This window comes from Mus caroli, unplaced genomic scaffold, assembly GCF_978045245.1.
Source record: "Mus caroli unplaced genomic scaffold, Mus_caroli_1 scaffold_1, whole genome shotgun sequence".
Taxonomy (NCBI): Eukaryota; Metazoa; Chordata; class Mammalia; order Rodentia; family Muridae; genus Mus; species Mus caroli.
This window is the reverse complement of record NW_028227256.1, coordinates 163,899,267-163,913,562: the sequence shown is the minus strand read 5'-3', so window position 1 is coordinate 163,913,562 and position 14,296 is coordinate 163,899,267. Positions and strand designations below refer to the sequence as shown.

The following is a 14,296-nucleotide window of genomic DNA, read 5'->3' as shown; positions in this document are numbered from 1 at the left end:
CATGCAGCCAAGCCCAAGCACCTGTCTGCACACACACACACACACACACACACACACACACACACACACGAGAGAGAGGGGGGGGGATGAAAATTTGAAGAAAAAATTCTCCATAAAACTTAAGTATATTGTGTGTGTGTTCATGTTCGTGTGAGCCCACTTGTGCTTGAGTTATGATAGTTGGAGGCACAACCTTTTGTAATTTTCACTTTTCAATGAAAACCACAGATAACATTATAGACTTTATGATTTTGTTCTGTTTTCTTTAAATACTCTTCTTCTGCACGCCAGCCTGGCGTTTAGTAGGTACTGACTCGGGGAAGTAAGATGACAGAGAGTGCACAAATGGCTTTCAGCTATAGCTATTTACACCCGCCTTCCCATAGAGTGCTGTGGTTGGCTGGTATTTACTGCTAAAAGTCATGTTTTCATTGGCCTTGAGGGAAGGCTGACATAGTCCACAGGCTATTTTGAGGTTACTTTATTACATTTAAATATGGGAAGTAAAGTATCTAGCAATGGCTCTGCTTAAAAGTGTTTGATTGGTGATTCTCTTACTTTCAGAAACTTGTATCTACACCACTGAGGAGACCAGGCATGCTTGTACCAAAACCAAGTATTTCTCCCCCTGATATGTCAAGTTTATCTATAAAAAGTGATCAAGGTAGAGTATTCCTAAAATACTTCACTCAAATTTGAATGGCATATGGGGCAATTTTTAAAAAAAATGTTCTGTATGATGTGGGAAAATGGAAATAGTGTTTGCCATGCCATGGAAAGGACCTGCACCCATATATAGAGTGGTGGTCATGCTAGTTTATAATCCCTGTGCTAGGAGGTGGAGACACGACAGCTAGGCAGCCTGGCTAATTAGTAAACCTCAGATGCCCATGAGAGATCCATCACAAAGAAACATGGACAGCTCCTAGAGAATGACACTAGAGATTGGTGTGTGATAGCCTCACTCAAGGACATCAAGTCCCCACACCCATGCAAGTGCATCCCACCCCCCAAATGTGTTCTGTTCCTTTGATCCTACATTTCAAAGTCCTTGACTATACAGATTTAAACATGCTAGCACTGAGGTAATGCTGGATGAACTAATTTGCATTTGTTGAAATAATACTGGGAAGTTTTTTGTAACAAAAGTCCCCTGGTTTCTACCACTTTACATATTAAAAACATTAGTCTTCTTTGTAGCTTCCATACTTAGATTATAGAGGTAGACAAGAAGGATAAGGCTTTTAACCTATTCCCCAGCCTAGTAAGAGTGGATTCTAAGTGTTGGAATACAAAAACAGGTTACGGATTGATGGATATGTTAACTTAAAAGCTTGACTTTTAATCATTCCACAATTTATAAATACTTGAAGACCTGTGGTAACCCATAAAGATGTACTATTATTATTCGCCAATTAAGAATAAGGAATTTTAAAATATCCTGGGGTGGGCAGGCATGAAGCAAAGATAAGTTATTTCACTACCTTAGAGGAGAATGTAGCTAAGGGCCTTTTCTGTTCCTTCTGGCTGGCTTTATTGTGTTCTGCCTTTGTTTAACACAAACTTTTAACATTGGTCTTCCATGGCCAGTGCTAGTCCCACATATTTCTCATGTATATAGGTGGTCTTCTGTATAGTAGCAGAAAGTACAAAGGCAGAGAACTAAATTTCCATAGCTATGGCTCTACTTCATTTGTTCTCTTGGACTTTATTCCCCAAACCTATTTGCTGCATATGTCACAACTTATGTATCTGCTGAAAATAATGCTAACCTATAGCTGAATCATGTAAAAGCTGTTGCAAGACTGAATAATTCTATTGCTTTATATAAAGAATGGTTACTACTTAAATTCTTGATAAATGTGGTTGCAAAGTTTTTTACTTACCTGGTATAGTTGAGTTTTCTCTTTTATAACTCACTAGCAAAGACAGAACACATACCTGCACAAAAGCAATTCTAAAAGTCTTAGGGTTCTGTTTTGTTTTTCAGCTCTCCTTGGAGGCATTTTTTATTTTCTGAACATTTTTAGCCATGGTGAGCTACCTCCTCATTGTGAACAGCGCTTCCTCCCTTGTGAAATTGGCTGTGTTAAATACTCCCTCCAGGAAGGTATTATGGCAGATTTCCACAGCTTTATCCATCCAGGCAAGTACCCAGCATTTGATAGATCCTAAAGAGCATATAACTTTTAAAAACTGGCTTCATAGTAGTAGTTTTCTTAAGAGCTGGTGGGTTCTTAAAGAGTGCATAGACATAATACTTAAGTCCCAACTATTTTGGTTGATTGGTGCTTTTCCTCTTAAGTGAACATTAGAGTTCAGAGGATAGAATTCAGAAATGCACAACCTGCTGTTCTTTTACCCATGGCCTCACATCTTGGGGTTTTTCTGCTTTGTGTCTTTCCACTATCCGATCCTTCACCTCAGTAGTCTTTAGTATGAAGCTGATACTGCTTTATAACCTTGAAAATACCTTTCTGAACCAGCTAGCTCATTTGTAAAGTATTAGTGACTATTGAGACAGTGTGGAGGTAGACCAGTACTCTAAACATCCTTAGCCATCTCCTTTCCACTATTCAATTACACTAAAAGCAAAACAATAGCCCAGGGGAAACTCGAACCTGTAACATCGGCACTCTTTCAGAAGCTAAGTAAGGCAAGATTATTTAGCCTACACAGTGATACCCTGTCTCAAGGAACAAATGAAAAGCAGGATAGTTACAAAGAGTAGGATCTAACCAGTTCCCAAAGGACGGAGAGCAGTTAATACCCTTACAGTCAAGAGGGGAAATGTATCAAGAGAGGAGAGAGCTTGAACATTAATTTGGACATGTTCATTCTCAGAGGACAGCAGAGTTAATCATCTTATGCTTGTGGACATTGCTGCTTAGGGCAAGCCATACAGTTTTTAGTGTGTGTGTGTGTTTTGAAACACTGATAAGATAAAATTTCAACATTCTGAAAAATGTGTGTATGCTTGCAGTGTTGTGTCCCACCACCCACAGAGCTGTCCATTGGACCCTAGCTATAGAAGTTGTTTGCCATGACTTTTCTTTCTTAGTATAATTTTCCTGGAAGGAACAACTTGCTGTGAAAATACATAAAAATTATGTTAGTTATCATATGTTTGATTTATACAACAACCACCAAGACAAAAGGAAACAAAAAACAGAAAAGGGCAGTATGAGTTTTAATTTTATATTTCAAGGTAATAAAAGTAACCCACACTGAAACTTGGTCATCATATGAAGGATTACTGCAGCACAAGTAAGAGAACTTCAGATTTCTGTTTCTCAACAAAGTACTTTGTGTTATAGGTGAAATTCCACGAGGATTTCGATTCCATTGCCAGGCTGCAAGTAAGTATAAAGGAATTTGGGTAAGAGGGTCTGAGTGTGAACAGCCCTGTTAAGACTTGCTCCTTTAACTTAGAAAATGCACGCTGTGGGGAATGATAGGTGGAATGATCTTTAAAACCTTTAACCTACACATGCACACTCCTGGTATAGGGGACAGGACTGGGGCCTTACACATGCTAGGCAGTCACTGCCACAGTGCTGGACTTGCAGCCCAAAACTCTTAAAGTTTTCCTGACTTTAACTCTTCTTCTTTCCAAGGTAATACAGATTTACTTTCCTGATGTTAATAATCCATAGGTTTCCCAGGTCAGCTGTTGGCATAGTGGCCAGGCTCTTAGGAAAGTCATGAGAAGTTTCAGGTGATCCAGACTTAGACCCATTTATGAGCAATGTCTATTTTAAAACATTTTTTTTTTAGAATCCATACTTTTAAAAGTTCAGACTGGAGCAGTTTTGAGGTTTGGGTGAGAGAATCAAGCTTTTAAGTATTTTGTAACCAAAAAGCTTGACTATGACTAAATTTATCTAAGATTGGAGCTCAACTCTTACTAGAAACAAGGTTTTAAGCAGTTTCCTGTTTGACGAAAATGAAAATCATTAGTTTTACATTAAATTGAGATTCATTCAATATATTCTTTAAGGAACCATTTAATTCCTACTTGTACAGTTTAACTTTAAAATGTGGTCAACTAGTCTATAGAAGTATTAGAAATAGATGTTTGTCAAGCCTACTGTAACTGGAATATCATAAGTTTTATAATGCTTGTGTGTGTGTGTGTGTGTGTGTGTATACACATGAGCATGCATGTGATCAGAGGACAGCTCTGGGCAGTCCGTTTGTTGCCCACCTTGTGAAGCTGGATCACGAGTTTCTCGGGTGCCTCTGTCTCCCATCTTGAGATAGATGTGCTAAGATTACAGATGCCTACTGCCACATCCAGGTCTTGTTGTTTTTTTAATAATGTGGGTTTTAGGAACTGAACTCAGTCTGTCAGAGTTACTTACCTGTTGTACTGTCTCTGACCCTATAATGCTGTTTTTATACAAGTATTTTGTATTATCCCATTATATTTTGTATTTGTCTGGTTCAAATATTTTAAAAACAAGCAAACAAAAACAGTACAGATCTGTTGTTTGCCCTAGAACCAAAGTTGGAAACTGTGGACTAAGGAGTTTGAAATTTTCTGTTCTTTTCTGTTCTGTTCTTTTCTTTTCTGTTCTTTTCTGTTCTGTTCTGTTCTTTTCTTTTTTTTTTTTTTAATTATGCCTCCTCATATATTTTGAAATAGGAAAAGAAGCTTATTCAGAAACATTTTAAAATCTCCCTCACAAGTTACATTATTTGAGGTTATTGTGCTGGTAAGTAGATGGTAATTAAAAACAAGTGGAGGAGCTAGAGAGAGAGGTGGCTCTGCAGTTAAGAGTACTTTCTAGAAGATTCAGGTTCAGGTTCCAGCATCCACATCAGGATGCTCACAGCCGTCTAATTCAGGGGATCTGATGCCTCTTCAGGCCTCTATAGGTACCTGCACTCAGTGTTCATAGACATACACACAAAGAAGTAAGTGAAATAAGTGTTTAGGACCTAAGAATGAAGCCAGGGACAGTAGCTTATACTTGTAATTCCAGAGCTTGGAAGATTTAGGCAGGAGGACCTGGTACAACTTGAGGCAAGCATGGGATATAAACAGAGTTTGTTGCCAGTCTATGCCACAGAGCAAGACTTAAACTCAACAAAAATCTCAAACATGTTTTTTTGTGAAATCTAGTTTCTGGTTTTATTTTTGTGTCTTAACTTGAAACATGGTTTCAGTGGGTTCATCATCCGAGTGGGTGCATTGCCTTCCTGCTGTGTCCACTCAGTTATTTAGAGTGTCACTGTTGCCATTCCTTTGCTATTTTAGGATCAGATCTTTAAATATTTTGCTTAATTGCATGTTTTGCAGTATTTTCACATTAAGCAAATTAACAGACTCCTTCCTTTCTAAAAGCTGCCTCTCTTATCTCTATCTCTTATCTCTATCTTACTCGAGGCCAGGAACATTTTCTTCTTGCTCATGCTGAGGATCAACCTAAGCAGGTACTACTGCTGAGCTACAGCACAGCTGGGAATGGCTTCCTAGTTTATTATTCCAGATAATTGAAACAGCACAGTGTTCTCATTCAGACAAACTTAAAATGTTTGGAGCTTGCCAATTTAAGCCTGTCTCAAGTTGCCAATTAAATAACCCTGGGAAATGTGCCAATTAAATAAGATAAATGATGGTTAGAGTGACAGCTGTGTTGACATAGTACCTAAAAATGCCTGTGCTAATGTAGTGTACTGACTCGGAGAAGACCAGGCTTCATAGAATAATCTACCAAGCCAGATTTATATATTGATATGTGCTCTATTTAAGCAGAGGCCAGCAAACATGCACATAGATTTCTCATGGCTATGGAGATGGCTCAGTGGGTAAGATGCTTGCTGCCAAAACTGATGCTTGCGCTCGATCCACAGGAACCCCATGTACCTCCTTCCTGAACAAACAGAGACCTGACTGCCTGGTCTTCAGGTAGTGAAGTGAAATGAAGACTGCTTCACAGGCATTGTAGGTTACTGTGTGGGAGTAGTAAAGTGTCTCAGGATTGAAAGGCATTTTAGTATGCATTCCAGTGACACCTCCTTCCCACTTAGGCTCCTGACAGAGAGGTGCTTCCGGTTCTCTGTGAGCTGGGGACTGAGGTCTTGACTCCTTCCTCCCTTGAATGAGAAGCGCTTGCCTTGGCTCATCTCACTGGTCAATGTTAACTTTTCCTTAGAGAAGCTGTGCTTGAAGAGAGGCCAAGCTTGGAGTCCATGCTGCAGTTGTCTATAGGAAAGGCCCATCAGCTTTTCAAATGCATCTTTATCCAAAAAATGCACCATCAACTTACCCTGTAGACTGTTAATGAACAGCAACATACAAGTGCCATTGGCAGCCTTCCCTCCCCCACAAAGGTCTTTATAAGAGAAGTGTTACAAATTTGGTGTTAATCGTATTTTCTGAATAATTTTGCTATGTATATGTTCATTTTTTAATTTTTGTTTTTATAAATATGTATTAGCATTTCTGTAGTTATTTTTAAGCACATCTTTTGCTCATTTACTTCTTTTTCTTACATTCTGTATGTTTAGTATAGAACTTTACTGTTTGTTTATTAAAATGTATGAAAATGCCCTTTTCTCATCTTGAGCCTTGCATTTTTCACTCTCTGTGAGGCCTTTTTTAAGAATTTCAGTACTAGGTGCTGAACCCTAGGTTCTGCACATGCTAAGCAAGTACTAGATTGAGCTGCATCCCTAGCCCTGTGTGCTGCTGTCTTTTAATAAGCACAAGGGTTGGGTTTTAGTTAGCAAGCACTCAATTTTTATCAACTGTGACTGTAAATCGCTCTTTACTACCTGAAGGTTAGTCATCTGCCCTAAACTTTGCTATTTGTTTTTTGTATCTGGTGCTTACTCCACCTGGAATTGAGAAACGGCAATTTAATTTCATTGCTTTCTCCTGTAGACAGCCAGTTATTTGACATCATTTAGTGAACAACCTAATTTTCCCCAGTATGTAGTGCTTCTTAGACTAGATCATACTTCTGCTTGTTTTTTTTTTTAAATTGGTCTGATGGGATTTGTTTTTTGTTTGTTTGTTTTTTGAGGAGGCTGGCTTGACTATCCTTAATTAAGCATAATAATTTGAAAATGTTTAGATAGCTCCCCTGACCTTGTGAAATATCATAGCTATTTTTGACCCATGTTTTTCAGCCACAATTTGGAACCAGTCTTTCATTCACCAAAAACAAACAAACAAACAAACACCCCTTGTTGATAAATTGGGATCATCTGTAAGTATTTGGGTCATTTTGGGGAAGATAGATGTCTTCATAACGTAGCCTTTCCATCATGAAACAAGCAATTCCAGGTCTATAATTTCCTTAACAAGGTTATTGTTGATCTTTTTTTAAAAGATGGGAGTCTTCAACCTTGACTAGCCTAGAATTTCTTATTTAGAATAGGTTATCATATCTAGGACAATCCCCTGCCTCTGAGTACCTCCATCACCTTGCCATTTTTATGTTGTCTTGTAAGTGCTATGTTTTGAATTGTCTTCTGATTTTTTTTACTTAGTTTTGCCTTAGTATGAAGGCTATGATCTCTACTTTGTAGTGTCTCACCAACAAGTAATTCGTTGTAGTTTCTTCTTCCCTCACTTCCCTTATTTTTGCTGTGCACACTTTTATCAGAGTGAAGAGTTCCTTCTGTTTTCAGTTTGATTACAGATGAATATTTTAATAAGAATACTCTTTTCAAGGCTCCAGTGTGAATTCATTAGCTACTTACCAACTTAAAGACTTACCAACTGCTAAACTGTTTCGTGTCCTGGGTAGTGGTGGCTCACACCTTTAATCCTGATGCAGAGGTAGAGGCAGAAGCAGAAGGATCTCTGATTTCAAGGCCTGCTTGGATTACAGAGTGATTTCCAGAGTAACCAAGGCTACGACAGAGAACCCTGTCTCAAAACAAAAACAAAACCAAAACAGGCAACAAAACTTGTTTTTGCACTCTAGAGAAAACCCAACATAGTAACCATAGGTCTCTTAATTGTTGTTTGGCTTGCTCATGCTTTGTCTTAGCATCTGTACATTTATGATGCTGTTGACGTCTTATTTGGTTACCAGGTTTACTTTCTATGACGAAAGATGATGGAAATGGGTTGGGATATGTTTTGTTTTGTTTTAAGTCTGTTTTCTGGTTCTGCAGAAGGTATTTAATAAAGTTGTTATTTCTTTGAACAGAAGTGACCTAGTTGTTTAAAGACTTGTGTTAGTAATTATATTATAATTATGTTTATTCGGAGAGGCCCCACCAGTGCCTGACAAATACAGAGGTGGATCCTCGAAGCCTGCCATTGGACTGAGCACAGAGCCCCAAATGGAGGAGCTAGAGAAAGGACTCAAGGAGCTGAAGGGGTTTGCAGCCCCATAGGAGGAACAACAATATGAATTAACCAGTACTCCCAGAGCTCCCAGGGACTAAACCACCAATCAAAGAGTACACATGGTGGGACTTATGGCACCAGCTGCATATGTAGCAGAGAATGGCCTAATTGGTCATCAATGGGAGGAGAGGCCCTTGGTTCTGGGAAGGCTCTATGCCCCAGTGTAGGGGGAATGCCAGGGCCAGGAGGCAGGTGTGGGTGGGTTGGTGAGCAGGGGGAGTTGAGGGGGATATAGGGGGTTTCCCAAGGGGAAACCAGGAAAGGGGACAAATTTGAAATGTAAAGTAAATATCTAATAAAAAATCAATTACATTTATTAATATGCTTTCATAGCTTCTTAGTTATTGTGTTAATCAGACAATCCCCCCACCTTCTTCCCTGTGTGTATGTGTGGTCATATTACTATTATCCAAGGAATGTTTATGGTTGTGTCTGGCAGAACACTGGAGTCACTAGGCATCTAAGATTACCTTAATGCATGATCAGAAATTGAGATAATCTAAAATTATGCTTCAAACTTTGCAAGTAATCCATCTCCGCTCTCTAATGGAGAGAGAGAAGGGGGACAGGTTACTACCAGAAAATTAGACATAAGATTTGTACCACACGCAGTAGAAGGCAGGAGACAATACATTTTATTAATATTTTCACATAGAATATCTAAACCAGTCTGGCCTTGAACTTGTGATCTTCATGCCTTACACAGAGTCCTCCCCCCCAGCCCCCCAGCTCTGAGATTACAGATAAGCACCACTAAGCTTAACATTTTATTTACACAAATAGAACAAAAGCATCTTAAATTTTTACTGAGTCTGCTAAAAATTGTGTAATTTTTCATGTTTTAAGGATTTTCTTTCTCAGTTCTTTGTCTTTCTTCCTTTCCGAGATTCCAAGCTCCAGTTCCTCATTATTGCATTGTTCTCTATAGTGCATTGAAGTAGAAGTTCACTTGTTGAACCTAGTAACTTCCACCACACCAAAGAAACTTTTGGGTACCATTCTATGAATTTCGGTTTTGATTCTCCTTTCTGTCTCTGTACATGCTATTTCACAAAGACTGAAAAGAAGGAATTTCAGAGTAACTTAGGCCTTCAGGGAGCTATGTTCACTTTATTTATTTATTTATTTTTACTTCTGGATGCACTTAGAGGACTCAGGTTTCTAATCATGGGTTCTAAGAATGTTGCTTGGCCATTTAGCTGCCTCTAGAATTAACAAGTGATCTAAACGCAGCCTTTTAGAAGCTTCCTAACTTATCACCAAGTCTTAACTGCTGTACATGTATGCTCTGCTAATATCTTAGAAGTCCTGTTTTTTGTGGAAGGGTTCATCTGAATCACATGAGATATTTTTTTTTTCTGGAGGCAGGGAATTCACACTGCCTTTAAAAATGATTTACTATTTTTAATGTGAATGAGTGTTTTCTGATGTATGTTTGTACATTACATGCATGCCATTGAGACCAGAAAGAGGAGGCTGGGTCCTCTGAACTGGAGTTGAAATAGTCGTTAGCCACTCACTGTATGGATGATGGGATTGGAACCTGGGTCCTCTAGAAGAGCAGCCAGTGCTACTAACCACTTGATCTTCTCTCCAAGCCCATACACCCTCTTTAAAATAGCAGTCATGGGCCAGCAATATAGTTCATGAGATAATGGCACTTGTTGCTAAGCCTGAATACTTGGGTTTAGTCATGGACTCCACATGGTGAGGAATCCGCTTCTGTTAGGTTGTCCTGTGAACTCCACATGCATGCTATGGCATGTGCATATGCTCATAACAAATTGTAAACAATTTTTATGGGAGAGGCTAGAAAAATTGCTCAATGCTTAAAGTGCTTGTGGCACAAATGTGAGGGGTGGAGTTTAGAGCCATAGAACTTATTGAAATACCTGGTACCTGTGATTCCAGCCTCAGACAGACACAGTGAATCCCCAGAGACTAACCATACCAGCAAGTTCTGGGTTTGAGTGAAAGACCCTGCCTCAGTGAGTAAGGTGAAGAGATCAAGTATGATTCCTGATAGCACATTCAGGTCTCCACATGCATGTGCATGTGTGTCCTGTTGTACCCGCCCCCCATTCCTACAAACATCCATACACACATGTATACACACATGAAAATGAAAAAGTTATACTATGAAGTCCTCCAGCATTTAACAAAACATGTTTGAAAGGCATCATGGGAACAATGCAAACACTGTAGACTTGGTCATCAAGAAACATGGGTTCAAGTAATGACTTAATTGTTGATTATTTCTGGGAGTCTCCGTGGTCTCTTCTTAATTTATGCATTTCCCACCTTCTAGAGTAATCATAAGATTTTTGTTGAAAGTGTGTACAGTATCTAATGAGAAGCAGGCTTGGCACAAATGCTTCCATGTGCATTACCCACTCTTCTGTAATCCTGTGCCCACACTTAGCTGGCTTGTCTTCCTCAGCTCAGGTGTTGACCTTCCACCTCTTTATTTCCCTCAGGTGATTCTAGTCACAAGATTCCTATTTCAAACTTCGAATTCGGGCATGATCAAGCAACTGTGTTACAAAACCTCTATAAATTTATACATCCAAACCCAGGGAACTGGCCACCTATTTACTGCAAGGTAATACCCAGTAAGAAGTTCTTTTAAGGTTATTCTTTTAGACACCAGAAGATTTTAAAAAGATACTGAAAGAACTTCAGTTTTCTGTTAGTTGTATGTTTTTAAATGTTCTGAATTAATTTTTGTGAAATTAGTATAGCCTTTAAATTCCTAAATTTTGGAGGCTACAAAAGCTGAGTGTATTTTTTTCAAATCCCTTTTGAAATACCTGCAATATCTGTTTTTGTTCAATGAATGGATACTCCATTCTGTATCCATACAAGACTATATGCTACACAGATTACTTTCCATCCAAAGCTGTCTTTATCAAGTAATTTTACTCCTTTTGTGATATTTAGAAAAGACTTTGCTTTATCTAAACTCTCTAGGATAGTGGTCACAAATTGGGTCCTAAACTTGCTACACATTGTATTCCCACGACCAGATCACATGATCTGAACATTGAATTCTTGATTGGCCTACTCTTAAGTCTCATTTGATTTTTATAAACTGTATTAACATATATGCGTTACTATCTGAATTCAGTTAGTATCTACACACACCTTAATTTAAAAGGACTGTTAATTAAAATAATCCAAAATAGGTGAAAATAACAATGATTTTCCTTCTGCAGTCTGATGATAGAGCCAGAGTCAACTGGTGTTTGAAGCGTATGGAGCGGGCATCAGGTGAGTGGAAACGGGGGTCATTGCGGGAAGTGCAATACATACTTTTAACATATGTGTTCTGAATGCCCAAATTCACTAATTTTATTTTTCTATTCACTAATGGAAGAAATAAGGCAAGATCTAGAACTTCTCACTGTAGAGGACCTTGTAGTTGGGATCTACCAGCAAAAATTCCTCAAGGAGCCCTCTAAGACCTGGGTGCGAAGCCTCCTAGATGTGGCCATGTGGGACTATTCTAGCAACACGAGGTATTGATAGTTATTTTGTAATTTGCTAATGTTGATATCTTTTCTGAACTACATTCTGAGAAAATAGGCTTTGACTAGGTTTTAGGTTTTGTGCTTTTTTCCTTTTGTGAAGTACTTTTTAGTTAAATCTGGTAAACATCTAAAACTATTTTTATGTGTATTAATTAGTGTTTGTGCACACACCAAATGAGTTCCTGAAATTCCTGGAGGCCAGACAAAGGTGTTAGATCCTCTGTTGCTGGAAACCAAACCCTAGGCCTCTAGAGGTGCTCTTTACTACTGAACCAGCTCTCCAGCCTAGGAAAACTTATTTTTAGATGTCGTATTTAATATTAACATCCAATAATTGATCAAAAGATACATTGCTGCTTTACACTAAAAACAAAAAATACCACCAAATGACCTACTAGTTTTAACCAGTAAGAATTTCTCTGCTAATGAAACAATGCTTTTAGATTTATTTTGACTTTAGTTTTACTAAATTGTTTTCACATATATAATATATAAAGATACATGAGTAAATTTGCAAAAATGTTTATTTTTATTTTGAAATAATCCTAGATTTACTGAAAAGTTAAAAGAACAATAAAAAATAAACAGTACTCTCTTGGTTTCTTTAATTAGCATATTAACACATTTTCATAATGATTTGTCTCTAAGTACATACACACTTTGTCTAAGCCACTTGAGAGTAAATTAAAGTCACTCTGCTTCTTTGTAGCTAAGTATGCCGATATTCCTAAGGATGAACACTTCTCTTATAGAAGCATGATTACCAAAGTCAGAATATTGCCATTGACACAGAGTACTATTATCTAAGCAGAAGTTCATAGCTTGCAAGTCCTTCCATGATGTCTTTAGAGATAAAACAGTATCTCAAGTCCAGTCCTGGGTCACATTTTGCATGGTCTTCATGTGTCTTACAAGTACTTTGATCTGGAACATTTTGGTCATGTGTGTGCCTGAGTGTTACTAGGGCCCACCTGGAATTCATGGTCCTATGCTTCAGCCTCCCAAGTGCTGGTATTACAGGCATGTACCACTCTACCACTCTCCTGGGCTCCTTAGTCTCTTACGGTTTTGACATTTCTTTGAAGAAAAATGAAGTCCAATTTTTTTTGGATATTTTCTCTATTTACATTTCAAATGTTACCCCTTTCCTGGATCCCCCTCCGAAAAAAACCCTCCCCCTTCCCCTGCTCCCCAACCAACCCACTCCTGCTTCCTGGCCCTGGCTTTCCCCCACACTGAGGCATAGAACCTTCACAGGACAAAGGGCCTCTCCTCACATTGATGTCAGACTAGGCCATTCTCTGCTGCATATGCAGCTGGAGTCATGAGTCCCACCATGTGTGCTCTTTGGAGGTTTAGTCCCTGGGAGCTCAGGGGGGTGCTGGCTAGTTCAAACCTCTTCAGCTCGTTGGGTCCTTTCTCTAGCTCCTTCATTGGGGATCCTGTGCTCAGTCAATAGATGGCTGGGATCATCCACCTCTGTATTTGTGAGGCACTAACAGAGCCTCTCAGGTGAGAGCTATGTCAGGCTCCTGTCAACTAGCACTTGTTAGCATTCACAACAGTGTCCAGGTTTGGAGATTGTAAATGGGATGGATCCTCAAGTGAGTCAGTCTCTAGATGGTCATTTCTTCAGTCTCTACTCAACACTTTGTCTCTGTAACTCCTTCCATGGGTGTTTTGTAACCCCCTTCTAAGATGGATAGAAATATCCACACTATGGTCTTCCTTCTTCTTGAGTTTCATGTAGTTTGTGAATTGTATCTTGGGTATTCTGAGTTTCTGAGCTAATATCTGCATATCAGTGAGTACATATGATGTATGTTCTTTTGTGATTGAGTTACCTCACTCAGGATGATGCCCTCCAGGTCCCATCCATTTGCCTACAAATTTCATAAATTCATTGTTTTTAATAGCTAGGTAGTACTCCAGTGTGTTGATGGACCACATTTTCTGTATCCATTCCTCTGTTGAGGAACATCTGGGTTCTTTCCACCTTCTGGCTATTATAAGTAAGGCTACAGTGAACATAGTGGAGCATGTGTCCTTATTACATGTTGGAGAATCTTCTGGGTATATGCCCAGGAGTGGTATTTCTGGGTCCTCGAGTAGTACTATGTACAATTTTCTGAGGAACTGCGAAACTGATTTCCAGAGTGGTTGTACCAGCTTGCAATTCCATTAGCAATGGAGGAGTGTCGCTTTCTCCAAATCCTCTCCAGCATCTGCTGTCATCTGCACTTTTTAATCTTAGCCATTCTTACTGGTGTGAGGTGGAATCTCAGGGTTGTTTTGATTTGCATTTCTCTGATGACTAAGGATGCTGAACATTTTTTTAGGTGCTCCTCAGCCATTCAGTATTCTTCAGTTGAGAATTCTTTGTTTAGCTTTG

The 14,296-nt window shown here is 38.9% G+C and overlaps 1 protein-coding gene across 1 annotated transcript in view; it reads left to right on the top strand.

The window, feature by feature from the left end:
- Positions 1-14,296, top strand: part of Mael (maelstrom spermatogenic transposon silencer) — a 34,519-nt gene that overhangs the window by 1,297 nt on the left and 18,926 nt on the right. Inside the window, exons 3-8 of the mRNA XM_021166086.2 lie at positions 565-664; positions 1,991-2,146; positions 3,318-3,359; positions 10,852-10,976; positions 11,590-11,644; positions 11,751-11,892. Of these exons, the coding sequence (XP_021021745.1) occupies positions 565-664; positions 1,991-2,146; positions 3,318-3,359; positions 10,852-10,976; positions 11,590-11,644; positions 11,751-11,892 (620 nt within the window). The remainder of the gene's footprint in view (positions 1-564; positions 665-1,990; positions 2,147-3,317; positions 3,360-10,851; positions 10,977-11,589; positions 11,645-11,750; positions 11,893-14,296) is intronic.